A 26,061-nucleotide genomic window follows, 5' to 3' on the forward strand; every position below is an offset into this window, starting at 1 on the left:
GGCCGCCCCGCCGCGGGGAGGAGCGCCGCCCGCACCACTTAAGCCCGGCGGCCGGCGCTGCCCTGCGGCCGGGCCGGCCATGGAGGCGGCGCGGGACTGCGTGGGCTCGCTGGTGCGGTGAGTGTGGGGACATCCCCCCCCGCCCCGCCCGGGGCGGCCGCCGCCGCCTCCCTCCCCGCTGATCCCGGCGGCGGATGCGGCTGCCGGGGGATGCTCGGGAAGAGCCGAGTCTCGGTGACTCTATTTGTCGACTCCAGCTCTTCAGGAGCAAAGGTCGCTTTCCGAGCAGGGTGTAAGGGCCAGTCACAGCGGGCGGAGGGGGGATTAAATCTGATGGACGCTCGGTGGGAGAAGCAAGCAGGTATGCTCTCGCAGCCCTTCAAGCCTCAGATGGCGTTCTTCTGAGGGAAGTGCAAGCCGGAGCTTTGCAGTTTTAACTCCTTTCGGAGGTGTAATGGCTGGGGTGCGTTCACCTCTCGGCAGTAGCGAAGCTGCCGTCTTGTGTGCAAAGAGCTTCTGCGTCTGCTGCGGAGCCTCCTCTTGAGTAGTTAGGAGCCACTTGTACTCCGTGACAGCATGACCGTGACTCCTGACCTCTGTTCGCGTTTCAGGTGTGCTAACCACATCCATAAATGTATAGTTGTGTATGCCACTCAAAAATTCATCTAGTTCCAGCTGTGGTTCTGATATCTCTACAGTTCATGTTTCAGCAGGGAAAACAAGTCTGCAATCTGATTGAACCCTAAGTCTCTTGACTAATTTCCGACTTTTTTTTTTTTGTTTCATTTTACTGCCGTTGTCATTTGCATGTGACTTCTAACCTAAAAATCAAACCGTGCCATATTCTGAAGCCACTCACGTTGTGCAATGTTGGTTTTTCTGTGTGAGGCTGAAGACCATTGCACCACATTCTTAGACAAACATAGGAGGCATATTGCAAACAAAGGTAAAGAGTGAAATATGTGTACAGGGCTCAAGGCAGGCTTTTAATCCCCGGGTTTTCCTAAAAAAAAAAAAAAAAAATTTGTCTGTCCCACCAGCCTTGACACTACACTGAATGCTTGGGCCGGTATCTGCGAGTCCCTCTTTAGCAGGTTGTAGTTATACAAAACAAACTGGACAAGATGCTAGAGTTTGAAGATATTTGCTCTTTCAATTACAAATACATTTTTGTGTTTTCCACTGACACGGGATCCCTCTGTCCTTTGGGGAAGAGCTAGGACTTGATTCTTTCAACTTTAAAGAATAATAAAACAATAGTGGAGTTCTCTGTATCTAACATGTCACTCAACTTGCTGGCTGCACCTTAGTATGTTCCTTTCCTCTCTACCGCTTGTTTCCCATCTTAGTTTGATCAGCTTTTAATAGGAAATTATTTTCGGTAACTCCAATCTAGCAGAGGAATTCCCTGCATCAGGAATCAGTTTGTCTGGTTTCTGAAGACAGCTGCAGCAAAAAGGGATCTTCCTAGGAGCCCTGAACGTAGGCTGGCCTGTTTGAGTCTGTGGCCTTTGTGGGGGGCGGAAATCAAAGAAAAAACAAGCTTTCAGCAATAGGCCCAGAAATGGAAGGGTTCACACTCTTTATCTGGCTTTTTTAATCATACTGGCTTTTGTTTCCTAGTACTTCTCATTAACTGAAGCCTCAGCCTGTACTGGAGCCCAGACTCACTGCTTCATAAGCAGACTTAGTTTAAAGGTGGTATTGACTGGTTTTATTGAAATGTAGGTGAAATGGCATCAATGTCAAATAACTCCCTAAGACTTGGACTTCTGTTAAGTGATTGTGTGGTGGAGCTAATGAAAGTCCTAGTTAATTAATCTGTTTGGTTTTTATTTTATCTGACTTTTTACATCTGATAGAACTGGGCAGCAGTGTAAGGTGATTGATCTTGAATCCTGAAGAAACTTCTGCTCAGAGCTGCAAAATATGGCTTGTATAGTTGGCTGTGCTAATGCATGAGGTGAACCCTGTTAGCTCAAGTCCTGCCCATGAGCTGTGCCCCTAACGCTCTTCATTCTGTATCAGGATGTATGTTTTGGCTTTTTTCCTTATGTTTTTCTTTTGTGAATGACAACTTGGCTTAAGTAATGGGAAAGAAAACTGTTCAACAGGACTGATATTTTCGGTCCTCACAAAAAAAAAGTCTTGGCAGCACTGTCATATATACCACTCAAGTAACTATTCTACATGCTAGTTTTCAAATGTGTGAGAGGGAATGGGATGTAACTAGCTCTGAAAGCGTTGTCTCTCGAATCCTGAGTGTTGCGCTTTCTAACATCAGGGTGCCCTGTGAAGTGGAGTCACCAGCCCTGAGGTAGATGAGAAGGCTTCATATCTGAGGAAAAGACCGGAGTGATTCAGAATGGGAGCTGCCCACGGACCAGCGGGGTGATTGGGGGACTATCAGCAACTTAGTCAGCGAAGAGATTAACAAACACGTCCTATTCTAGCACACTTCCCTTCTGTGGAGCTTCAATGCCTTTGTCAGTGCTACTCTGCCACCTTGTCCTCCTCCCTGGTCTTGACCCTTCTCCAGGAGGAAAGTCCTTATTAGCTCTTCAATTTGAAACAGTGCCTGTCTCCTGAAAACCATATTGACTGCTTGTCCTCACCAGCTTTGTTACAGGAAGGAGAGAGATTTCCACCAGCCGTGTGTATATATATGCAAATGGTTGAAAGCCAGGGACCTAGTGTTTAGACAGCACTACCAAAAAGTTATTGGCTTGAGCTAGAATAAAACTGTTGAACATCCCCCTCCTTTGAAAAAATAAAAGCTCCAATAATGCTGAGGAGTTTTCGAGGAAGGTAAACTTTAGTGTAGAGAGGAAAGGCAGTAGCCCAAAGCCCTGTAGAAGAGCGGTTCAGAATGAGAGCAGGAAATAAATTAATTGCTGAAACTCTATCTGGCCAGTCACAAAAATTACTTTCTATGCTTCCCAGAAATATGCTTAAAGGCCGGGTAAGAGGTTTGGAAAAGATAGTTATTCTCCCTGGTCAATGTGGACTTGCACAAAAGGTGTGACTGGGACATTATTAGTTGAATAACTTTATACCACTTCATCATTGTTCTAGGAATTCCTGTATTCACTCTCTGGCTGCAGAAAAAGACTGGCAGTTCACTCCCTCCCCCTCTGTGAAAGTGTCTGAGAATAGATTTTCCTACATAAAGCTGACCTTTTACATCTATGTGGGAGAACAAAAGAGAGATGCAACCCCTTCCCACTCCCGTGCAATTCAGTATTAAGGAGCAAATGGTATACAGGAGGTAAAGTCCAGGAATGTGGGAGACAAAACATTGTCACATTGTCACTTGTTAGAGATCAATCCTTTACAGGTGTCATGCAGAGGGCAATTTTTGGCAAGCTGGCTATTGAATTAACCAATGTAATTTGGCAGCAAAAAGCTGTCACTAGCTGTAGATGGGAGCAGGTCTGTGCCTTGGTGTGGGAGTAGGCAGTTACCAGTGTTATGCACTCGGTTTACCTAAGGGAACCTAAACAGTCACTATTAAAACATGCGATTGCCCAGGAAAATTTAAAACATCTTTCTAAAAGAGTTTGAATTCTTCCAGCCTCTCTGGCAGCCGGCTCCAACACTATGCATTTATGTACTTTGATCTTAATTTTCATTTCATTTGACTTCTTTTGATACATTAGGGCACAAACAAGGCTTATTTTGTGATTTTTCAAAACTAGATTAAGTTTATAGGCTGTAAATATTATTTAGAAGATAAATGCCTTGGCTGTTGGAAGTCAAGCATAACTCTATCGAAAAACTCCACTTGCGTTCTGATGCTAGGTGTTCTGAATATGGATAATATGTTCAGTCTTCCTAAAGCAAACTCATATCTTAAATAATTAGTTGAAAGTAGTCTTGTGTGTTATCTCATTGAGTGTTTATCTTGCAAGTAAAGAGAATGACCTAAGTGGCTGAATGCAGTAAGAGCTGCTGTATTTCTAATTCAGTGTTAAAACCCGTCAGCCTCACTGTAATCGTGACCTTGACATCAGCTGAGCTAGAGGTGGCCCACATCTGCTTGAAGTGTTTTTAATTTTAGAAGTGTTTTCAAATGTCACTGGCAAGAGAAAGTTCATAGACAACATGTCTGTAGGGCTATGCAGTATTTAGTTTTGAAAGCAAGCTCCACGAGTCTAATGTGACCTGTGAATTACTCATATAATGTGCTTGCCTCACTGAACTCAACAGTCCTTCTCACAGTACTTGACATGACTATTTTTATAACTACGCTGAATTTTTATTTGTCTTAGATCTTTGGTATCCATGGGAGCATCTGTGGGAGCAGTAACAAAACAGACCCTGTTCCCTCCTCTCATGCCTGCAGGGCGACCTTTCCGTGTGTCGAATGCCTCCCGAAGCAGCCGGAAAGGAATTGTTGCAAGCAGTCTGCAAGAGCTCATCAGCAAGGTATAGCAAAAATTCCCACTCTGGCTGAAACTTAGTGAAGTACAGTATCCCAGAAAGGCAACCCATAGTCTCTTGTTCTCCTAAAAATCATTACTGGGGAAGTTCAGGAGAATATGTCAGATAAGCAAGTCTTAATATGAAATGATGGGCCCTCTTTTGAATGCTAAAATCTACTGGTTTTTTGCAGACTTTAGATGCCTTCCTTATATCTGCTGGAATAGTTACTCTGGTTTTGGAGGAAGATGGCACGGTTGTGGACACAGAAGAGTTCTTCAAGTCCCTGGATGATAATACACACTTCATGGTTCTAGAAAAAGGACAGAAATGGACACAAGTAAGTGTTGACTGCCTCTCACTTGAATAGAAGTGGATGGCAGAATGTCTGTGGCCGCTAAAATTGTTGGAAAGAGGGGAGAAGAGGAAGAAAACTTCCCCTAAAGAAGGCAAGATATCAACTCCTTGTTGAGCCTTCCTGGATGACAAATCAAGTTTGGGGTTTTTTTGGTGGTGTGGTTTTTTTTTTTGTTTGTGGGTTGTTGGTTTGTTTTTTTTTTTTTGTCCCTTGCTTGGGCATAGGACTGTTGGCAAAGAACTGAAATGAAACATTACAACTGAAAAGAATTATAGGGGAAATCCCCTGCTTTTGGGGAGCCTCAGAAATGACTTTGTTCTTGACCCTTTTTGTAACATAAAGAAAATTAGGACTTTGACTGCATGAAGTTAAAAATACAATGTCTTTAAAGGTTAGCTTTTAGAGGGGAAAAAACACCCAAATTGAGCAATGTAAAACAAGTTTTGCCTTGTGAATGCAGTAATGGTTTAGGGAAGGTTAGAAAAATGCCTGTGTTTATCTTGCACACAGCTAAAAGTTGTCATCAAAACCTAATGTTAGTCTACATGCTTCAAGATATTTTAAGAACTATTAAGATTGGCTAGCTTTAGCCTTCTAATCACACCAACTCTGTGTCCAATTTGTGGTTTTGTAGGGGAATAGTCATCTGTACGTTAATAAGATAGAGTCAAACGCCTAATTGTCTTTCCATGAAATGCTTGTTGCTAGAAAGCTAGCATCAGAATTTCTTCTGTCAGGTGCAGAGCTAGCTGAGGAGCTGTAAGCAGGCCTACCATTTTTCTGTTTGTACATGGGTGGCTCAATCAGGTGGTCCCATTTTCTCAGTCTTCTGTTGCAGTGTGGGCAGTTTGTACGTTTTTCCCCCAGATGCCTCACTAGCTTATCAACCTGCTGCGTCTGGGCCATGAGCTTCAAGAGCAGAACAGAAGTTGCAGCCAGGGTACGACTCCACCTTGCTCCTTTCCCCTCTGCTCTATGTCCTGTCTGGCATGGCAGCACAACACGTTTGAATGCTGCTCCTCTTCAGGATGTGCTGAATGACAGCAGAAGGACTGCTGCAGCTTCACGAATCATCTGGAGTGTAGCACAAGATCTGTCATGCTTTATCCAAATATTCTGGGTGCTAGGGGTGTGTGGTGAGGATACACCACCAAGCATACCAACTACTTGTACGTGTCCAAAACTGTTGTTGACAGGGGGCCCTGTTGCTGGAGCTCAGAGGCTATCGAAGTAAAGCAGGCATAAAATTGCTGGCTAATAATATACTACAGTGTTTGGTCTGACTTGTCACCCCAGCGCTCAGACAGTGCCATGATAAGTACAAAAAGGACCAGTCTTACACAACTTTATTGCTTCATTTAGCATGCAAAAAACAGCTTGGCAGCTGCCAGGTCATTAACCTTGAGCGGAATGTGCTGAGCAGACTCTCCCATGTATCCACTAGATGTCTCTGTAAATATGGGTTTTCTCAACTATTTTCTTTTTTTCCTGAAGCTAAGCCATCCTGAAAGCATCACTGTCAGCCCTGAAGCAGTCAAGGGCTGCTTTCAATAAAGGAGGCTGGATTTTAGGTGGAAGATGACTTTCCATGCTCCTCTTCCTTTGCTTTTCTCTTAAAAGCTCAGTATTAAACCCTAGGCCTAATCATTAGTGGTTCCCTCCCCATGTTACTTTTTTAGTTGGAAGAAAAAGAGAGGTATTATGAGCCAGAATTTGAAATGAGGACCTGGCTTTTCACAGATGTCACCTTTGCAGCTATCTCTAAGAGTGCTCATCAGTATTGTGGTCCTTCCTAAGAAGGACCTAATGTCATCCTGGTAATTTGGTGGCGTGTTTCGGTGTGGACTAACTGTGCTGCCTCAGCTAGCAGCTGGAACATATCAGGATAATTAAACGGCAGGAACACTGTCCAGTGGCATTACCTGTGGCTTCAGTATACCCTGAAGAAGCAGCTGTATTACAGGAAAGAAATATTCAGGAGGTGCTGTGTCACTCTGGAACTTCTGTGTCTGTTTGGAATAGCTTCAGAAGCCTGGTCAGGACTTGAACAAAATTACGTAAGATACAGACTTGCTTTTCTCTGTGCTAATGCTTTTAATTCTAGTTCAGAATTGATCAAGAACTAGCCCAAAGACTGGAATAAGCAAGCTGCTTCTAAAGAGCTGCACTGTTAACGATTGTCTTGCTGTAGTTTCCTGGCTCATGGTACAAACCGTCTCTCTCCCTCTTTTTAAATTAGACAAGAAATGGAGTTGCTGCTGTGAGGCAAAAGAAGAAAATGGGAGTAGCTAATATCACATTTGATCTGTACAAGCTGAACCCTAAGGATTTTATTGGCTGCTTAAACATCAAGGCGACCTTCTATGAGATCTACTCTGTCTCATATGACATCAAATGTATGGGAGCAAAAAGTGTATTGCGGTAAGTATGTTTCTGCTACTGATCAGGCGTATGCATTAATGTAAAATCTGTGTTTGCTTATTGGTTCTGTGGAGCAGGTGTGTTTATAAACTTAGTATTTTTATTAATTCTTACATACTGGCCAATATGCTGACTCATCCTTTGTAAGGTGGATAGCTGACTTATAAAAACTTACTATAGCTTTTTATGGTGGAATTTTAGATTTCCCCCAAGGCAAAATCTTATCTGCTTGTATTTACTGCAAGGGTATAGGTACAGTCTCTTGTTTTCCTGAGAGAATTTCCCCAGATTCCTTTGACTTGTTTGAAGAAGGAGGCTGAGGAAGAAGCATTGGACTCTTTGAAGGGGGGACTTCAGGGGGGATGAAATGGGAGAGGGATTTGAGGTCTAATGGCAGAGGTCTTAAAGCTTGTTCAGACTTTGCAATACCTGGCTGCCACATTCACCACCTGAGCTATATGGAGGCAAAGGAAAATGGAAGAGATATGACAATCTCCACTGTCTTAATGTGAATTTGTCATCTGTAGTAAGAACTGTGTGATGTCATTGTTTTTAAGCCAACTGGTCTCTGAGCAAACTACCAGAGCCTAACAAGGACCACTGTCTCCTGCAGGACCAATCTGTGGTGGGTTGTGAGTTTGGTAGAACTGGCTGTTGGGAAATGCTTTCTTATGCAGGGGCAAAATAATACCTGTCCTGTCCACTGCTTTCAACAATGCGTTGGAAGTCTGTGCCTTGTCAAAACCAGCTGTGTCCTTCCCTGGTTGAAGAAAACAACTTCTGACTTCAGACTCCTTCACAGAGGTGCCATACTTTGACAGCTGTTTAAGCTGCAGCCCTGAATTTCTCTTCCTGACCTTTCAAATTCTGGTTGAGACACAGCAGCATCTGGTCGAGAGGGTCACGCAGTCTGGTCGAGAGGGTCCCTTGGGAGACAGTCCTGAAGGGCAAAGGGGTCCAGGAAGGCTGGACGTTCTTCAAGAAGGAAGTCTTAAAGGCGCAGGAGCGGGCTGTCCCCATGTGCCGCAAGAAGAACGGGCGGGGAAGGCGACCGGCCTGGCTGAACGGGGAGCTCTGGCTGGGACTCAGGGAAAAAAGGAGAGTTTATCACTTGTGGAGGAAGGGTCAGGCAACTCAGGAAGAGTACAGGGATCGCGTTAGGTCGTGCAGAGAGGAAATTAGAAAGGCAAAAGCCCAGCTAGAACTCAACCTGGCCACTGTCGTGAGAGACAACAAAAAATGCTTTTATAAGTATGTTAATGACAAAAGGAGAGCCAAGGAGAATCTCCATCCTCTATTGGATGCGGGGGGGAACGTTGCCACCAAGGACGAGGAAAAGGCTGAGGTACTCAACGCCTACTTTGCCTCAGTCTTTAGTAGTCAGAGTGGTTATCCTCAGGGTACTCAGCCCCCTGAGCTGGAAGACAGGGACGACGAGCAGGATAAACCCCCCATAATTCAAGAGGATGAAGTTCATGACCTGCTATGCCACCTGGACGCTCACAAGTCTATGGGGCCGGATGGGATCCACCCGAGGGTTCTGAGGGAGCTGGCGGAAGAGCTTGCCGAGCCGCTCTCCATCATTTACCAGCAGTCCTGGTTAACTGGGGAGGTCCCGGACGACTGGAGGCTTGCCAATGTGACTCCCATCTACAAGAAGGGCCGGAGGGAGGATCCGGGGAACTACAGACCGGTCAGCCTGACCTCGGTGCCCGGGAAGATCATGGAGCGGTTCATTTTGAGGGCGCTCACGAGCCATGTCCGGGACAACCAGGGGATCAGGCCCAGCCAGCACGGGTTCATGGAAGGCAGGTCCTGCTTGACCAACCTGATCTCCTTCTATGACCAGGTGACCCGCCTAGTGGATGAGGGAAAGGCAGTGGATGTGGTCTACCTGGACTTCAGTAAGGCCTTTGACACTGTCTCCCACAGCATTCTCCTAGAGAAGCTGGCGGCTCACGGCCTAGACAGGTGCACTCTTCGCTGGGTAAAAAACTGGCTGGACGGCCGAGCCCAGAGAGTTGTGGTGAACGGAGTTAAATCCAGTTGGCGGCTGGTCACGAGCGGTGTTCCCCAGGGCTCAGTACTGGGGCCGGTCCTGTTCAATATCTTTATCAACGATCTGGACGAGGGGATCGAGTGCTCCCTCAGTAAGTTTGCAGACGACACCAAGCTGGGTGGGAGTGTTGATCTGCTGGAGGGTAGGAAGGCTCTGCAGAGGGACCTGGACAGGCTGGATCGATGGGCCGAGGCCAACTGTATGAGATTCAACAAGGCCAAGTGCCGGGTCCTGCACTTCAGCCACAACAACCCCAGGCAACGCTACAGGCTTGGGGAAGAGTGGCTGGAAAGCTGCCCAGAGGAAAAGGACCTGGGGGTGCTGGTCGACAGCCGGCTGAACATGAGCCGGCAGTGTGCTCAGGTGGCCAAGAAGGCCAACGGCATCCTGGCCTGTATCAGAAATAGTGTGGCCAGCAGGAGCAGGGAGGTGATCGTGCCCCTGTACTCGGCACTGGTGAGGCCGCACCTCAAATACTATGTTCAGTTTTGGGCCCCTCACTACAAGAAGGACATTGAGGTGCTGGAGCGTGTCCAGAGGAGGGCAACGAAGCTGGTGAAGGGCCTGGAGCACAAGTCTTATGAGGAGCGGCTGAGGGAACTGGGGTTGTTTAGCCTGGAGAAGAGGAGGCTGAGGGGAGACCTCATCGCGCTCTACAACTACCTGTAGGGAGGTTGTAGCGAGGTGGGTGTTGGTCTCTTCTCCCAAGTAACTAGCGATAGGACGAGAGGAAATGGCCTCAAGTTGCGCCAGGGGAGGTTTAGATTGAACATTAGGAAAAATTTCTTTACTGAAAGAGTGGTCAGGCCTTGGAACAGGCTGCCCAGGGAAGTGGTGGAGTCACCATCCCTGGAGGTATTTAAAAGACGTGAAGATGAGGCCCTTAGGGACATGGTGTAGTGGGCATGGTGGTGTTGGGTTGACGGTTGGACACGATGATCTTAGAGGTCTTTTCCAACCTGTATGATTCTATGATTCTATGATTCTATGATTCTTTTTTTATTATTATTACCTGAGGACCAGATCTACTCTGTACAGAGCAGACAGATGTATATGCCTGTGAGGTTTTCACTTCCCCTGAGCATCATGTAGTCTTTAGTTTGAAGTCTTCAAATTGTCCTTCCTCTCATGATGCAGTTATTAAGCATTGTAAAGCTAATCTTGTTCCCTATTTTTCTGTCTGACTGACCTTCCCACTCTACTTAGGTGGTCCCTTGCTTAATCTTTCAGGCTACAGCTGATGTGACTGTAGATGAGACTCATCTCTCTGGTCATGCTGCAGTGATTATCCAGCTATATGCTATGCCCACCTGTAGCACTGGCTTCATTAGGGTTTCTTCAAAGCAAAGGCTTACCCTTGAACAGCTGCACTCCTCCAGTTGCTATGTTTTTCATGTCTCTTGGGCCAGAACAAACTCTGATTTCTGGCTATCTGCTATAGAGGTGAGTATCAGCACTGGAACTTGCACTGTTAAGGAGAATTTGAAGTGACAGTTCTGTCTCCCTGCCAACACAGGGCAGCTGGTGAGAAAGAAATGGTACTGGCAAACAGCTGAAGTAGCTGTGGAGTTCTTCTGGAAGCACTGTTATGTTGCAGAGTTGAGCTGTAAGGGAAATGCCAGTGTTAGGGTGGGAAAATAGTCTGCTAGCAAAGAACAAGGGTGACAGAAGAGAGAACCTTGAGCACAACAGTGAAGATGGCCTGTCTCAACTTGCTATTGAAATTGAAGACAGTTGATGTTAGGTTCTTGGTGTAGTCCCTCTGCTAATGAGTTCCAAATTGCTAACTCTGATGCTCTCTCCCCAAGCCCACCTGTGGAGTATGAAGGGAAAGGACTTTAAAATGCTGCAGTTGTTCATTGGTGGGAGGGGCTCAAAGCCTGCCAGATCTGATTAGTGCATTTCCCCTAACAGTTTCTCCTTGTAGCGTCCAACTGAAGGATCAAATGTCCAGCTCAACAAATAACTTCCTCCATGGCTTAAGTGACAACTGCTCTCGTGTGCAAGTGACACACTGCAGCTGCTCAAAAGCTCGCTACCAGGTGCAGCTTTCCTTATAACTGTAAAGCTCTTTGGTCTGTACTATCTGGTGGAGGGAAAGACATACTGAAATGGCATCTGTGTGGGAAGCATGAATAAAGGTACAGGTTTTTTTTTTAAAGGCTTCCCAGGCTCTAAGTACAGGATATTCTACTCTTTTGAAGCATTGGATTTTGACTGCAAACCGTCTTTCATACAGTGGAAAAAAACTTAATTTGTAGGAGGAAGACTTTGCCTTCTCTGCTAGAGCTCAAAGGAGAAGTGAATAGCAGCAGAGGGTTCACAGTTGCATGTTTTCTCAGGCAGGAATTCAGAAAATCTTCCCTCTTTTTTGCAGAAGAGGAAGGCTGGTCTGGTTTCTGCATCTTCAGAAACTGATCCCTTTCCAGTTCTGGAATGGTTCCAGTTCTTGCTTACCACTTCCCCGATGCCTCAGCTTCATACTTGTGAGGGCCCACTTAACTTAACGGGGATGAGGCTTGAATATAGCTCTCAGCACTGATGTCCCTATTGTTTCTTGGAGAATGGAAGAAAGACGCAGGTATAATTAAGTTGAATAAATGACCACTCAAATATGATAATCTCTATTCTCTTGCGATCCTGTGGTCATCCACAGTCTGTATTGCAGACCTCTGATGTTTGCCTGATCTTAGTTTATGGATCTGTACTGATTCTCACACAGTATTATATATTTGAATGCTGATACTTATTAAAACTTTAAAAAATAGAATAGTTGTGAACTGAGAATTCTTAAGGCTTGCCGCTTGGACAGTATTAATTCGCCTGGCTTCACTTGTTTTGCTGTTGGGCATCCACTGCAATGTGATTGCTCAGCTTCAGATCTAATCAAGTTTGATCTGTGGCTTGGAGATACATGCGGTGTTGTATTAGTGAATGGCCTAAAGGTGAGATGCGAGGTGGATTCATGCTGCAGGAATGCTGCTGGGCCCCCAGGCAAAGTTAAGTCTTCAGTGGTGCTCTGGTAGTTTGAGCGATGGCTTTGCAGAAGGCCTGTAAATGTCTAACAGGATGATAGCCTGCTTTAAATGTGTTTTCTGGTTCTGCCAACATGTCAATAGTTTTCTGTCAATCAATGGCCACAGAAGTATTTGTTCAAAAGAAGGTACAAAAATGACCAGCTTCTCAGAAGTGAGGAGGAATGAGAGAGTTCTTAAATATATCTACCTAACTCATCCTAAAGGTGTTGGGGGGAATGGGGCAATGTCACCCATTTTTTAAACAAATGGCTTTTCTTCTAGGAAGGTGCTTCAGCTAATGTCCCATGCAGCACAAATAACTGGACAGTTTCTTCTCTATACTGGAACGTATATGTTGCAGTTGATGGGTGAATATGATGAAGATGGCACGTGTACGAGATCAAGGCGGGAGTAGTGAACACAGCTGTACTTCTGATATCGGATCCTTTTGCTTAAAGACATTCTCTTGCCCAATTTTGATTGTAATGATGTTATAGTAGGGGGATATCCACTGATGTGAACTAACATTTTTCCCATTTGGGAATGCTTGTAGGCCTTAGTCGTAAAATAAGTGTTTGGTGTTCACAGACTCTTAACGCAGCAAAAGGATGGGTGCCTAATATCTGAGAATTTGGCAAAAGGAGAGAGGGCAGGTTTTTGCCCCAGCAACTCAAAATGAAGAAGTATACTTGGAAACTTGCACACTTTGTAACCAGTGGGGTATTTCTTGCACAAATCAGAACTAGTTTGTTTGGTTTTTTTCATGGCTGTCTACTTGCCTTCTGAACAGACTGGGCTGTAAGGTGGGGATGGGGGAGCTGTGTTTTTTTTAATCCTTAACAGTGCTGGTATTAGTGTCCAACTGGCATTGAGGTACAGAAGGGTGAAGTGTACTTATTTACTTCTGCTACCAATGGAAAAACACAATACATCTGAATCCTGGTTCAGTCACTGACCATTCTCATGAAGTCTAATTGGAGAAAGTATAACTACTAAGTAGAAGCTTAAAATTTAGCCTTACTTCCCTTAAAACAAGTAAAAACATTTTGGTTTAACTCTTTATATTTTTCTTCAAAACTACAGAAAGTTCAGGTTAGTGTAGCTCATATCAGTTGAAGAAACTGATATATTTCTTTAATGGGTCTGATGTCCAGTTCTGCCCGAAGTATTGAATAATTTGCCATCGTTTCATGAATATGGCTTACAAGCAACCTGCTGAAGCTTCCTTTAGGGGTTAAACCATCACTAATGCAGTTTTTACTGTTCAGTTGCAAGATGGCACTACATCCCAAGCTGTACTTGAGGTACATGTAGCATGGATCTGTAAGAGATGCTGGATTTTGATGCCCCTGTGTTCAGGGGAGAGCAGCAGGACACTATCTGGTCTTGTGTAACATACATATGCTCTAAACTGATTATTTGCGGTTTTATAGTCTCCCAAGGCAAGCTGTGTTAAGGGGCAAAGTTTTTAATCCTTAGCTAGAATTGTCCAGAATGTTTTCTACAGTTTAGTGAACTGCTAGTGTGAGCAGCTTTCAGCAAGCTTTTCCTCAACAGTGTAGAAAACTGGAAAACGAGCAGTGTTAGGCATCTTGTGTCAAAATACAAACTCCAACTGCTGAAGGGAAAAAGCCCGACTTTGGTTGTTCATAGGTGTGGCTTTTGAGGTTTTCATTTGCTCGCTTATGAAGAATTTTAGTAAGTTGTTATATTCTTGCTTAAGACTGAAAGCTATTAAGGAGATAGCAGATACAGGTAGTGTGTCTGACCTGACAGCAGTTGCCCTCTCTAGGAAGAGAAGCTCTGGTGACAGGGTGAACAAGTGGGGCAGGGGAAGAAAGCAGTGGACCCCACAGTGCTTGCCATGCCTCTGAGGCAGGAATCCATTAACTATGTGCATCAACTGCACTGATTAGTTGGAGGAAAACCTAATCTAAAAAAGAAGTAGGTGGACTGAAAAGACCAAGCATCATGGTCGGTGGGATCAGTTCTGACCTGTCAGCTGGGTCTGTTCACTTCAAATGTCACTAATATGTGGGAATATTGCTCTCACTTTCATCTGCAAATTTCACCTTCATATGTTTATTTTTTCCTTCCCTTTATGGATGTGACTTAGCCAGCTGGAGCTGCATCTTTCAAATCACTGTTGTGATGAAAAGCAGCCTAATTCTAAGTGTTAAAGGGTCTGATGGACACAAGTTCACTAGGTCTCCGCCTGTCTCTTCAGTAAAGGTATTACAAATAAGTAGACAGCTAAGAAAAACCTTGGTTTTTTTCCTGATTTCTGTTGTTTCCCATCTACTTCTGAGTGTTTGCTGGAGGGGGGTAGGGCACACAGCTCTGGGCAAGGGGAGGACTGGTTCTTTCCTAATTTCTCCCAGGGAAGAATGCCTGTAACTTGCAGCACTGTCAGGTTTCCTTCAGAAGAAAACAATAAACTATTCTGTGAGTAATAAGAAAGAGGTTATATTAAAATGGAAGCTTTATACTTCATCTGTATTGTTTTCACCCCACCCCCGCCCCAAGTGATTGTTGCCATGATAACTGTTGGCCAAAGTCTTGCTACCCCTATCAAGGAATTGCATTTAACTGATGCAGTGCAAGGACTTTGTCATTAATTCTTTCAGCTTTTAAGGACCATTTATTCTATTAAAACAAGCACATCTCTAGAAAGCAAACTCAGTGTAATGCTCCTAAGAATATTTATGTTGATAATGGTGGAAGCACCAACATTTTAAAAAAAAAAAAAAGAAAACCAACACCACACACAAAAAAAAAAAAAACAAACAAAAAACAAACTTGCATAGTTCAATATTGTGTTAATTTGTGTGAAATGCCTCTTCAACATCTGTAATACAAAAGCTTTTGCAAGTCTGAACTGTGCAGATCTCAAATTCCAGCCTTCTATAGCCAGAGGCAATTGTTACAGAAGTAACAGTCCGTAGTTTCCAATGGTACTGTCTTAGAACTTAACGTGGTCTAAAAGGCTAACTCCGTATGAATTTGCAATGTTTTTACGCAGCTGGTTCTTTGGCAGCTTAACACTTAAAACTTGAGCTGCTGAAGGTCATGTGAGCTGCAAAGTCTCCATCTCAGAGCATCTCCCTCCTCTAATTCAAAATGCGAACAGCTGAATAAAGTAACTCAGCTTTGATATTTTCTCAAAATGGGAGAAGTGTCTTGGAATGTTATAGGTGTCTGAAATTTTCGTTGCTTCTGAATCTGGGTTTTGCCACAGGCTTAGTAGTTGGGGAATTATATTTGCTACCGTACCAGCTTCTTTCCAGAGATAAAGTTTGGACTTTGGGTCAAACTGGAGGAGTTTGTAATTCTCTGAGTTGGAACCAGTTTTTGGGGGTTTTTTTGGTGTGTGGTTTTTTTTTTTTTACAGACTGCTTAGGAGGCATTGCTGTGTACCACATACAGCTGAAGTAAAAGCTAAGAACAACTTCAACATTATCTAGCTTTCAGAAAATTATGTACAAGTGGTGGACAGTATCTAGCAAGAGAGAAAAACTAAAAGCACAGGGTCTTAACTGCAGGTATGTAGAGAAGAAGCTAGATTTTCTACTTGACATTTTTAGCTTTAACTTTTCTTTCCATAAGCTCGGTTAATCTGCACTTGTTACTGGTGCAGTCAAGGCTGGTGGCACTGACATGTTGAATGTGTGAAACATGTTTTCTGCCTCCTTGCTTGCATTGGCCCTTTTTGCCTGTTGCTTTGCATCACTTACTAACAATGCACCAAGTCATACTCTCTAGTTACCAAAAAAGGAATTTTCACTGAAGTACTCAATCTTGTTGACTCAGGCACTGTTCATGTTCTGCAGGCAAAACAAAGTTGCTCTCTTCATGACTAGAATGAAGGATCTAGTAGCTTTTTTGTGTGTGTAATTTATCATTACTTCATTTCCTTCCTTTCATAAACCCATGAAGCTGTTGCTTTCTTGCACCTTCCTATTCTTTCAGGAGAAATAGGATTACAAGCTCTTCTGTCCAGGGGGAGAGGAAAAGGCAGGGTTTAAATTCCTTAGACCATTTGGAATATGCTCTAGGAAACATCCTGAATCCTTTCCCTACAGAGAAGGGAAGGGTAAAGAAAGGAAAACAGGACTTTGGGCTGGAAGTTGTTTCAGTACAGTGAGTAAAGAGGTAGGTGTTCACAATTTAGGAAATGTTGGTAACTCTGAATATTAACTGTGAAGTTAACAACATATGATCATTTGTAACTGACTAGAATTATAACTCTAAATCATTTCAGCATGCTTCTTTCTGAGATAGCACTTGAACTAAAGGCACAAGCTTCTTTAATTAAAAACAAAAGAAAGTTTAAAACCAAAGTACATTTTTTTTACTTGATGCCTCAAGTTTTACTGGAGGTATTAATGTGATTAATATACCACTTTAGTTATGTATTAGTAAGTATCCTTGTGGGGTTTAGTGTTTATCACTGCTTTCTCTACCTTACCTTGTCATATATGCAGTTAAGATATTTATAAACATAAGCATTGTTGTTTTGCTAAGGGAAAAGGTAGTATTTTACCACTTCACAACTTTCAAGCTCAGTAGTTTAACTTGCTATAAAAATTGAGATGGGTGAGAATTATGTGTCAGTGATGGCAATATTTTCTGATGGTGGTGCCAATTTTAAGGAACACTGTCCATGAATAAATAAATTCAAATGGTGGCTTTGGATGTCGTCTCTATTAATTTCCAGAATAACTTATTCCTGATATAATCGTGAATGGATCTACGGTCTGCCACAGTTTCCAAATGCTGGACTGGAGCAGCGAAGTAACTGGACACCATTATGTGGCTCTGAACTCTTAACTCCTTACTGCTGACTCACTTTCTGGCCTCAGAGAAACCATGGAAACTGTTTCCTTTCATACAAAAGGGAATGCCTTCCTCCATCTTTTACCAAAGCTGCAAAAGACTACTAACTGCTGAGTACAGGCGACAGAAGGCTTCTATAATCTGGTTTTCACCAAATACTGTAAGGATCAAGAACCTCTTTTTATAATGCCTCATGAAAACTCCCTACAGTCATTTACCTACAGATACAGTAGTACACATTTGATTGCAGGGAAATATGAATTTAGTTTAGTGAAATATTAGATTTATCTAGTTCAGGATTAACTTAGCCTTCAGGAGGCATAGCATGCACTTCTATGTAATAAGTATATCTTGTACTCAGCTTAAGGGACTGTTTTGCAGAGCTTGACTATTGAGCAGCTCCCCTTTTATGGGAGAACCAAGGTCTGATTTCTTGCTGTGGAAAAGCACAAAATAGCCCTGTATTGGGTTTAGTGGCAAGGTGTTGGCAGTGGGGGGCGGAGGGGTGCTGTGGGGGTGGCCTCTGTGAGTAGAGACCAGGGGCTGCCTCTGTGTTGTACAGAGCTGCTTCCAGCTGGCTCCAAAATGAACCCACCATTGCTCAAGGCTGAGCCCTTCAGCCAAGTTGGTGGCACCTCTGTGGAAACATATTTAAGAAAGGGTGAAAAATGCTGTGCAGCAGCTGTGAGAGGACTGAGAAAAATGTGAGAGAAACAGCCCTGCAGACACCAAGGTCAGGAAAGGAGGGGGAGGAAGTGCTCCAGGTGCCAGAGCAGAGATTCCCCTGCAGCCTATGGAGAAAACCATGGTGAAGAAAGTTGTCCCCCTGCAGCCCATAGAGGACCCCACACCTCAGCAGGTAGACATGCCTTGAAGGAAGCTGCAGCCTGTGGAAAGCCCATACAGGAGTAGGCTCCTGGCAAGAGCCACGGCCTGTGGAGGGGAGCCCAAGCATGAGCAGGTTTTCTGGCAGGACCTGTGGACTGTGGGGGACCCACACTGGAGCAGTCTGTTCCTGAAAGACTGCACCCCGTGGAGAGGATGCATGCTTGAGCAGTTCCTGAAGGACTGTATCCTGTGAGAAGGGCCCATGCTGGAGCAGAGGAAAAGTGTGAGAAGGAAGGAGCAGCAGAGAGGAACTGTTGTGGACTGACACGACCCCCATCCCCCTGAACCATTTGGGGCCAGAGAGAGGAGGTAGAAGAGTTGGGAATGAAGGACTGAAGCTGAGCTTGGGAAGAAGCAGGGAAGGGGGGAAGGTGGTTTTAGTTTTTCCTTTGTTTCTTACTGTCCTACTCTATTTTCAATTGACAATAAATTAAATTAATCTTCCCCGAGTCGAGCCTGTTTTGCCTGAGACAGTAACTGGTAAGTGATCTCCCTGTCTTTATCTCAACCCACAAGCTGCTTCATCTTATTTTCTCCCCATGCCCTGTTGAGGAGAGGGAGTGAGAGGCTGCTCAGTGAGCAGCTGGCAGCTAGCCAAGGTTAACCCACCACAAGCACAAAGTACTAAAAGTAAGAATAAGCAAAAAACAAGCTGCCTGTGCTATAGGTGGCCAGTAAAACTGGAAGCAAATATTTTGGAGTGTTTTCTGAATGGCTTTTCACAGCTCTGTGTTTGCAGAGACAAACTGCAGTCATCCACAGGACAGAGTTAATAGTTTCAGTTGTCATGATACAAACTATTCACTGACCTCAGTCTCGAGCGTGGTTTTTCTAAGGTCACCCATCAATCTGAATCATTCATAGCAGGCTCCACTCCTAATGTATTCTTGGTTAGGAGTATTTATTAATAAATATTAATTATCACTTGAAAGAAATCATTGAAATAGTACTGTTAGTTATTTTATAAAAAAGCTAATGAAATGTAACACTAAAAATACAGTATGTCTTAATAGACTCCAGAATGAGGATAATGCATTCTATGCAGTTCCAACATAAAAAGTTGATTGAGCATCAGTTTTCTAAAAAATCTGCTTTAATAATTAGCATACATTATGTATAGATTAGATTTGGGATTTTTTAAAGTAATATAACTATTGTCACTGGTTGGTTGTGAGTCTGCTGTGTGTTAAGAAAAAGAAAAAAGCTTAGATCCTCAGACAACAACCATATTTAAGAAAACAGTAGCTTAATGATGTGGTTAGTCAGTCGATTATAGACCCAGAGAAATCTCAGAGATCTAAGAAGTCCTTTAAAGTCTTAAAGTTAGGTATAATTATTTCTGACACATTTTGTAATTACACTGTGAAGTCCATAATCCTTTATATTAAAAGCATTTCTAATTACAAAGCACCTTCCATTGCATAGGTCTTCGTTTGCTGCTGCTCTTTATTAAGTAGTGTTTTCAAATGCTCTTCCCCCACTTCAAAAGTCAGGAAAGAATAAGCAAGAAAACAATACATAATCTTATTTAAGTATAAGAAGGACTAGTGATTTATTATTGAACTAGACAAACTGAAGTCTATAATGCTCTCTATTTTATGCCTGAAAAGCTAAAGTACAAATGGCATTATTTCAGTGATTCCTGTACCAAATGTGCTTAATTTAGGTGCTCTCCCAGTTGCAGATTTCCTGCCTTTTTGCCCACTTAGGGATGTTGCCTAGAAAAGCTGCCTAGAACAGTTGCAGAATATTGTTCTAATCTGCACTCACCTCTCTGAGTGATCATGCTTTCCAAATAAAAGTCACTAACTTCCAGAATATCTGATGTGTTTTCAGAGACAATTGATTGTTCAACGATAAACCCATTTTATCTGAAATCAGAAATTACTAAATAGTTGCTGCAAATAGCTAGCTGTTCCAGTCTCCCAGAAAAGCTACTTCATTTTTGGATGGGATTATCAAGCTGGTTTTCCTCATCATTATAAGCATTATCTGCAAACTACATTAAGATCAGAATTTCATCTAGATAAGTACAGTCTCTAATAGTTTCACCTCTGTGGTGAATTCAGTAAAGAATTCTCTCAATTTCTCCTACTCTTATCTGGCCCTGACATAGTACTGTGTTTAGTTTTCACAAGAGTTGTGATCAGTGAAAACAAAGCGGGTTTGGTCACTAGCAGCATCAGCAATGACTAAAAGCAGTAGCAATCTAATGGATAAAAGTCACTTTTGTTTCCATGACTTCTACCTCTCCAAAGGGTTGGGGTTTTTTTTTCTGTTTGGTTTTGTTGCTTGTTTGTTTGTTTTTTGGTTTTGTTTCCCCAGAAAATTCCAACTGCTACATTCTGTTTTTCACTTGGAAGCTCTTCACTTGCAAGAGCTTGCACTGCTCTTGTTTTCCTTCATTTAAACCTTTCTCTACATCTGATGACGTTCCTTAGATGTCACCAGCTTCAAGCGCTCAATTCCTTCTGCTATTTTTCTGTGCCTTGCTCTGGTGAGCCCTTTACACATGTGGTCTGTTACGTTGTTCCTCTTGTGGCCTTCCATCAGCTTTTCCAGATTCCCTTTGGCCACATTCAAACTAAAAATACTTAATGACTGAGGAAGTGGTGGGGGCAGGTGTTTAAGCAAATGTAAATTTAAAAAAAAAGGCATTTATATCTGTCTTGCTCTATCTGTAGTTCATATTAAGTCTTTCTATACAGAACTGGTCAGCCTCCTTGTTTATGTAGCATTTTTAGCATAACTGTCTTCCATACTAATCAAGCTGCTGTCCTGAGATAAAAAGCTTTTGACTACTTAGAGCTGCGCCCTATTCCTGACAGATCATACAGGCCACACGTAATATAAAGTCCCTGTTCAGTACTGAGACGGGACATCACAATGAAATTGTTTTACACCACAGAGATGTATCTCTCTGCAAATCTTCTGTGCACAGGCAACAACTGCATCTCCACACTCTTCCTGCAAAGCAATGGCATTCAATTGTGCAGTCAACATATATTGTAACCCCATATCCTCCTGTATTCTGGTACACTGTTTAACAAACGGACCGTGAAACGGATTATTCACTGTGGGCAGGCAGTGGGTTGAGTCCTGGCCACGGGCCAGACTGACCTCTTACATTCTTAGCATTCATAAGCCTTTAAATCATTAATATGGTAATGCTGCTAATTAGGCTGCAGTCCGAGGCAACAGGCGTACACTCTCAGTCTCACTGCTGCAGAGTAGGTTTCTAAAAGAAAAATGATCGGTTCTCTGTGTGTAAACACTGTCTTCCCCTTCTAATTCCTGATCGGTAGCTCTTGGAGAATCCTGCTCAGAGGGGGATGCTTCAGCTGCTTCTGTGCAGTCAGTACCAGACCACATTCCTTCAGTGGCTGTACCCACCCGCCCTTGACTGTGCTGCGGATTGTGCTGTTAAAAATAAGCCAGGCTTTGTCCAGTTGTAGCTTCTGCTGTGCTGTTTGTACTGGGACTGATGGACTTGTGAGGAATGGTGCTCTTCTCCTTGCAAATGTAATCTGAGAGAATCATTTGTCAAGCAGGGTAGAAGCGGTATGCTGGTTTGGTTGGGGCATGTGTGACAAATGAGTAGGATCTATGCTGGTGAGGGAAGGGTGGCAGCCAGGAGCCACTCATCACCTGAGAAGAAGGGTAAGGCAGAAAACTGTGACTCACCTGTGAAACCCAAGACCTGACCAGAGCAATTTGTGATTGATTTTAGCTGCAAAACTGCTCTTATAAAATAAGTGTTTCTCACAGTGAAATGAATCTCTTTTACTGGGAAAGCTACACATTTCATCTCAAATATATCCTTGGCTTAGTAAGTGTTAAATAACTGACAGTCTAGAAGGACTCCAACCCTTTGTCTTAGAGGTCTGTTGCTTTTTCTTTTTTCTCAGAGAATAAAACCATGGCAAATTACTTAATGTGATGCAACCTACACCTACCCTTTCCCCCTTCCCCTCCCACACACTGCAGTACAGATCTCTACTGTCAAGTGTTGCAAGATGTTTTACTCAAGAGTCTTAAGGAGACTGAGCTGGATGGGATAAGATGCAGGTGCTCTTCTGCTTTAGCAATAAAAGACAAGAAACAAAGTCCAGAACTTGGCTGTGCCTGGACCTGATCAGCTTAGATCTAAATGATCTGGGGAAAAAAATAATGAACTTTTGATTGTATAAAAAGCTTTTTGATTGTATAAAAATCTTCAGGGTAGTCAAAACTGCTATCAGTTGGAAAGGGTTTCAGAAGTATTTCATTATATTGATTTGAATAAAACAATACTTGATGAAATTTAATAGCCATAAGTGCATAACACAGGGAAAAACAACTCTGTCTGCAGTGAAGGGATCTAATTTAGCTGTTACCACTGTCAAAAGACATCTTGAAGGTAATGTGGATAGTTCAATGAAAAAAAAAGCTCAGTAGCAGTCAAGAGGGCAAATATGATGTTGAGACTTATTAGAAAATAAAGACCAGAGCACAAAGCATCCTAGACAACTGCATAATCAATGGCCATGATTTGAATAGTCACTCCCGTTTCACAGAGGCTGCAGTAGAGCTAGTAGACATAGAGAAGAGTCATAAGCAAGGAGCATCACAGGAGTGGAATGTCCCCCTCAGTCACAGGGAGATTAATTAGGCTAATACTTTCAGCTCAGAAAATGTTGGACAGACAGGGAAAGAACGAACAAAACACCTTACACACAGCTACAATGGTCATTAGGAACTGTTAGTCACTCTCTCAGAATAGAAGAATTATGGGGCACCAGATTAAGGCATTAGCTTTATAACAGAAAGAAGCACTTCTTCACAGAATGGAATCCAGTTGTGTGTGGTAGGTAATACCATAGGAGACTCTGGAGGCTGAAAGTGAACTGGGTTGAAAAAGCAGTTACATAACTTAATGGATGCTTCAAAAGGACTATTAAATGTGATGATCTGGATCCGGTCTTTTGTTCAACAAATCCTTAATCACTCAATGCGGGGATGTAGAAGGGTATTTGGGGGAGGTGTTATCATACTCCTTCCCTGGCACCCACCACTGGCTACCGTCAGAAATGTAATTCTAGATTAGATGGATCTTCCATCTAAATAAGTCCAGCTGTTGTCAGTGTACTCATCTGGTCAGAACATGCTTTTACTCCTGATAATCTTTAGCATGACTTCTGGTTAAAAGACCATTTTGTCCTCATTCTGATGTCTCCCACACTCAAAACACTAGGACTTTACTGATAAGCTCTGCATTGTATTGGCATCTATTCAGAGCTGACTAAGCTCCAAAAGCAAGTCAGCAATATCTCAGATTCATCGCCCTGTTACAGCTGTACCACTCACTCACTGTGTGATACAGATAATGGAGAGTACGCATTCCAGCTAAAATTTGTTTTCACTCTGTCCTTCAAACAGCTCAGTTCCCCAAAATCTCAGATGTGCAGAGAGGCTGGAGAATTGAATGTAGATAAGTTCCTGACTTAATTTTTTATTCCCATACTCTTGGTAGATGTAAGAAAACACTAATCTGGATATTTTACTGACTTTTTTGAACACACAGTGCAGCCTATTCTCTGGCTCTGTTTGTTTACGTAGCTAAGTGACATATTAAAATGGAAGTAAAAAACATAGCCACACCAAACACACACTCTGCCTGACAAAACAGGCAGGTACATGCCTCCCTCTTCTCCAGCTGCTACAGCTGCTGCATAAAAATCGCTACAACCAACTTTGCAAAAAGTCGTGGATGAGTTGTTGTTAGCATTGAGGCTAAGCACAGGGAGAAACAAAGGGCTGAAAGAAAATACTCATTTCCAAAGGACAGAAAATGTGTTACAAATAAAAAGACAGTAAGTGCTGGAAAGTGCAAAGGCGACTGAACCCAAACTCATTAATATTCAGGGTTGGATTTCTAGTGTTTTTCCATTTATCTTGTCAAACAGTGAGAAAAGCGTGTGAAACTGCAGCTAGAAACTCCTTCAACGAGATGGTGGAGTTCCTCCAGTGTTGCTTCACACTTTCTCAGACATTTCATCCATAAACATATTTACCCCTGACCTGATGTAGTGACCTCTGCTTTAACATTACAAAGTTCAGACCACATCTTGTGGGCTGAGACACAAGCATTACCTTGTGTCTCAAGGTATATTACAGTTACAGAGCAGCCAGGTGAGCAGCATTAAAACAAACCCCTGAGTACTATATTTGAGCATAGGTGGCAATCAGTGACACTACAGCTTCCACAGCAACAAGCTTAATGAGGGGGAACAAAGCAAGAAACTTTTTGAGGACCGTATGAAATATAGTGTCTCTTCTAGGCAAAATGTATCAGCTGCAAAGCACCTGTGATAAATGTGTATGCTGGTGTTAGCCTTATTAGATTGTATGCTTCTGTGTATCTTGCTATCTCCTTTCCCCTTTTAAAAGGTTTGACCATGCTGTTGGGTTCTTGGGCTGTTTCTAGACTCTTCTGCAGTTGCAGTATCTCTGGAACTCATGTGCCTCTCACAGATTTTGTCACAAGAGGTTGACAGATTGAAAAGGTAGTGGTGGAGATACATGCGCACACGCTTGCACAGAGCACGGCTTCCCATACTTTGTTTCCTTAGGAAGCCTGGCAAAAAAACACAAACACAAACCATTTTCAGATTTTTTCCCCCTTTTTTTTAACTTACATTAAAAACTTGCAGACTAAAGAGGAGAGAAAGGAACAACACTCGCGCTGGGACCTTCCTCCTAAAGGTGACCATGGGGTTAGTGGCATTTACTAGCCTGCTACAAGCTGCCAGAGTGAATCCACCATGTGGATTATATTTATTGCTTTGGTAGTTAATGTAAGGGCTATATAACACTGGATAGACCCTTGTTGATATTTTTACGTATCAAAATAACGCAAGTTTATCATTCTGAAAAAGAAAATAGTAATTATCATGTTAACTGTTCTGCTATGACATTAATTTCTCTCTAGTCCTTAAAAACTCCAGTAAATAGAAATAGTCCTAGCAACAACTCTGATATAAACACAAATGTGTTTCCTGAAAAGCAGGAAGCAGCTTAACAATCGTATCATATGACCAGCTAAATAGAGAAGAACTTTGCTGGGGTTTTTCCAGGGCATTAAAGCAAATTTCCATGTGACTTCGTGGGAGATGACTATTCCCTAGGCTGCTATTACTGGAAAATCCTTCTACTCTGTACCATGGGCATCTTACATATTTTGTCCTGCCTTGTGAAATTCATGATCTTGTAGGTATCCATTTCTATTTTAGCCTTTGCAAAAGCAAAGAGTACGTGAGAAAGGCTGAAAACAAGAACACTGGAGGCTCTGTCACCCCACATGGCCCCACCAGTTTGTCTTGACCATGAGTATACACAGCTTTTTCAAGGCAGCTGGATCTCGCACAGGAGCAATATGAGTATTTCATTTGCTGTTACTCTCTGATACTACTGCTAAGACTGACAGCCAAGATCCTTGTCAATGCTGACTAACAGGAATCAAGAACCACATGGGCTCTGCCCATCGCATTGGAGCACCAAAGAGCTCTCCAGTGGAAATGAACTGTTCTAGGCTTTCACCAGCTAGAAATCTCAGACTAATCCAGGCTTGGCCTAACAGTCAGATATTCCTTAATCCACATCCTGTCTATCATAAAGGGTCATGCCACCCCCTAAAATGCAAGCATGGACCTCTTTTACTATTTAATCATTTGCTTCCACACGTGGGAGCAAGAGATACTTTGAGAACGTAAGTCATGTAAACTGGTTGTTCAAGAGGCTCTCTGGAGCACGAATTTCCAAAGTTGGGCTGATAGTTTGTAACTATCATGTCATCTTACTAATTTTTCAGGTTGAATACATTAATTTTTTTTTAACAATAGAAGTGGAGTTAAAATTGTAAAAGGAAGGAAAAAAGGAAAAACAATGAAGGGAGTAAATCTGCAAGTGAAATCTTAAGAAAGATTTCTTCCTATTTTGTGCGTTATGAAAAAGGCATACTCTAAATACTAAATTAGTCTATGAACTGAACTGGAAGAAAAAAAGACTATGAGTCACGAAGG

The 26,061-nt window shown here is 42.9% G+C and overlaps 1 protein-coding gene across 3 annotated transcripts; it reads left to right on the forward strand.

Moving 5' to 3' along the window:
• The first annotated feature begins 13 nt into the window (after nt 1–13).
• CIDEA (cell death inducing DFFA like effector a) lies at nt 14–26,061 on the forward strand. 3 transcript variants are annotated; one of them, XM_075142116.1, is made up of 5 exons: nt 14–117; nt 4,272–4,428; nt 4,616–4,762; nt 7,020–7,201; nt 23,947–26,061. In XM_075142116.1, the coding sequence occupies exons 1-5, from the start codon at nt 80–82 to the stop codon at nt 23,960–23,962; spliced, it is 540 nt and encodes a 179-aa protein (XP_074998217.1). In that variant the 5' UTR covers nt 14–79; the 3' UTR covers nt 23,963–26,061. The 3 variants fall into 3 exon arrangements, with proteins under 3 accessions (XP_074998217.1, XP_074998219.1, XP_074998216.1); XM_075142118.1 differs by lacking the exon at nt 23,947–26,061 and adding an exon at nt 12,564–16,970; XM_075142115.1 differs by lacking the exon at nt 23,947–26,061 and adding an exon at nt 12,560–16,970 and having other exon boundaries at nt 15–117.

The sequence above is a fragment of the Calonectris borealis genome, chromosome 2 (genome assembly GCF_964195595.1).
Source record: "Calonectris borealis chromosome 2, bCalBor7.hap1.2, whole genome shotgun sequence".
Taxonomy (NCBI): domain Eukaryota; kingdom Metazoa; phylum Chordata; class Aves; order Procellariiformes; family Procellariidae; genus Calonectris; species Calonectris borealis.

Coding starts and splice junctions, on each gene's coding strand:
- CIDEA (XM_075142115.1), top strand. CDS start 80: ATGGAGGCGGCGCGGGACTGCGTGGGCTCGCTGGTGCG. Junction 4,429..4,615: donor TGCAAGAGCTCATCAGCAAG/GTATAGCAAAAA, acceptor GGTTTTTTGCAG/ACTTTAGATGCCTTCCTTAT. Junction 4,763..7,019: donor AAGGACAGAAATGGACACAA/GTAAGTGTTGAC, acceptor TTTTTAAATTAG/ACAAGAAATGGAGTTGCTGC.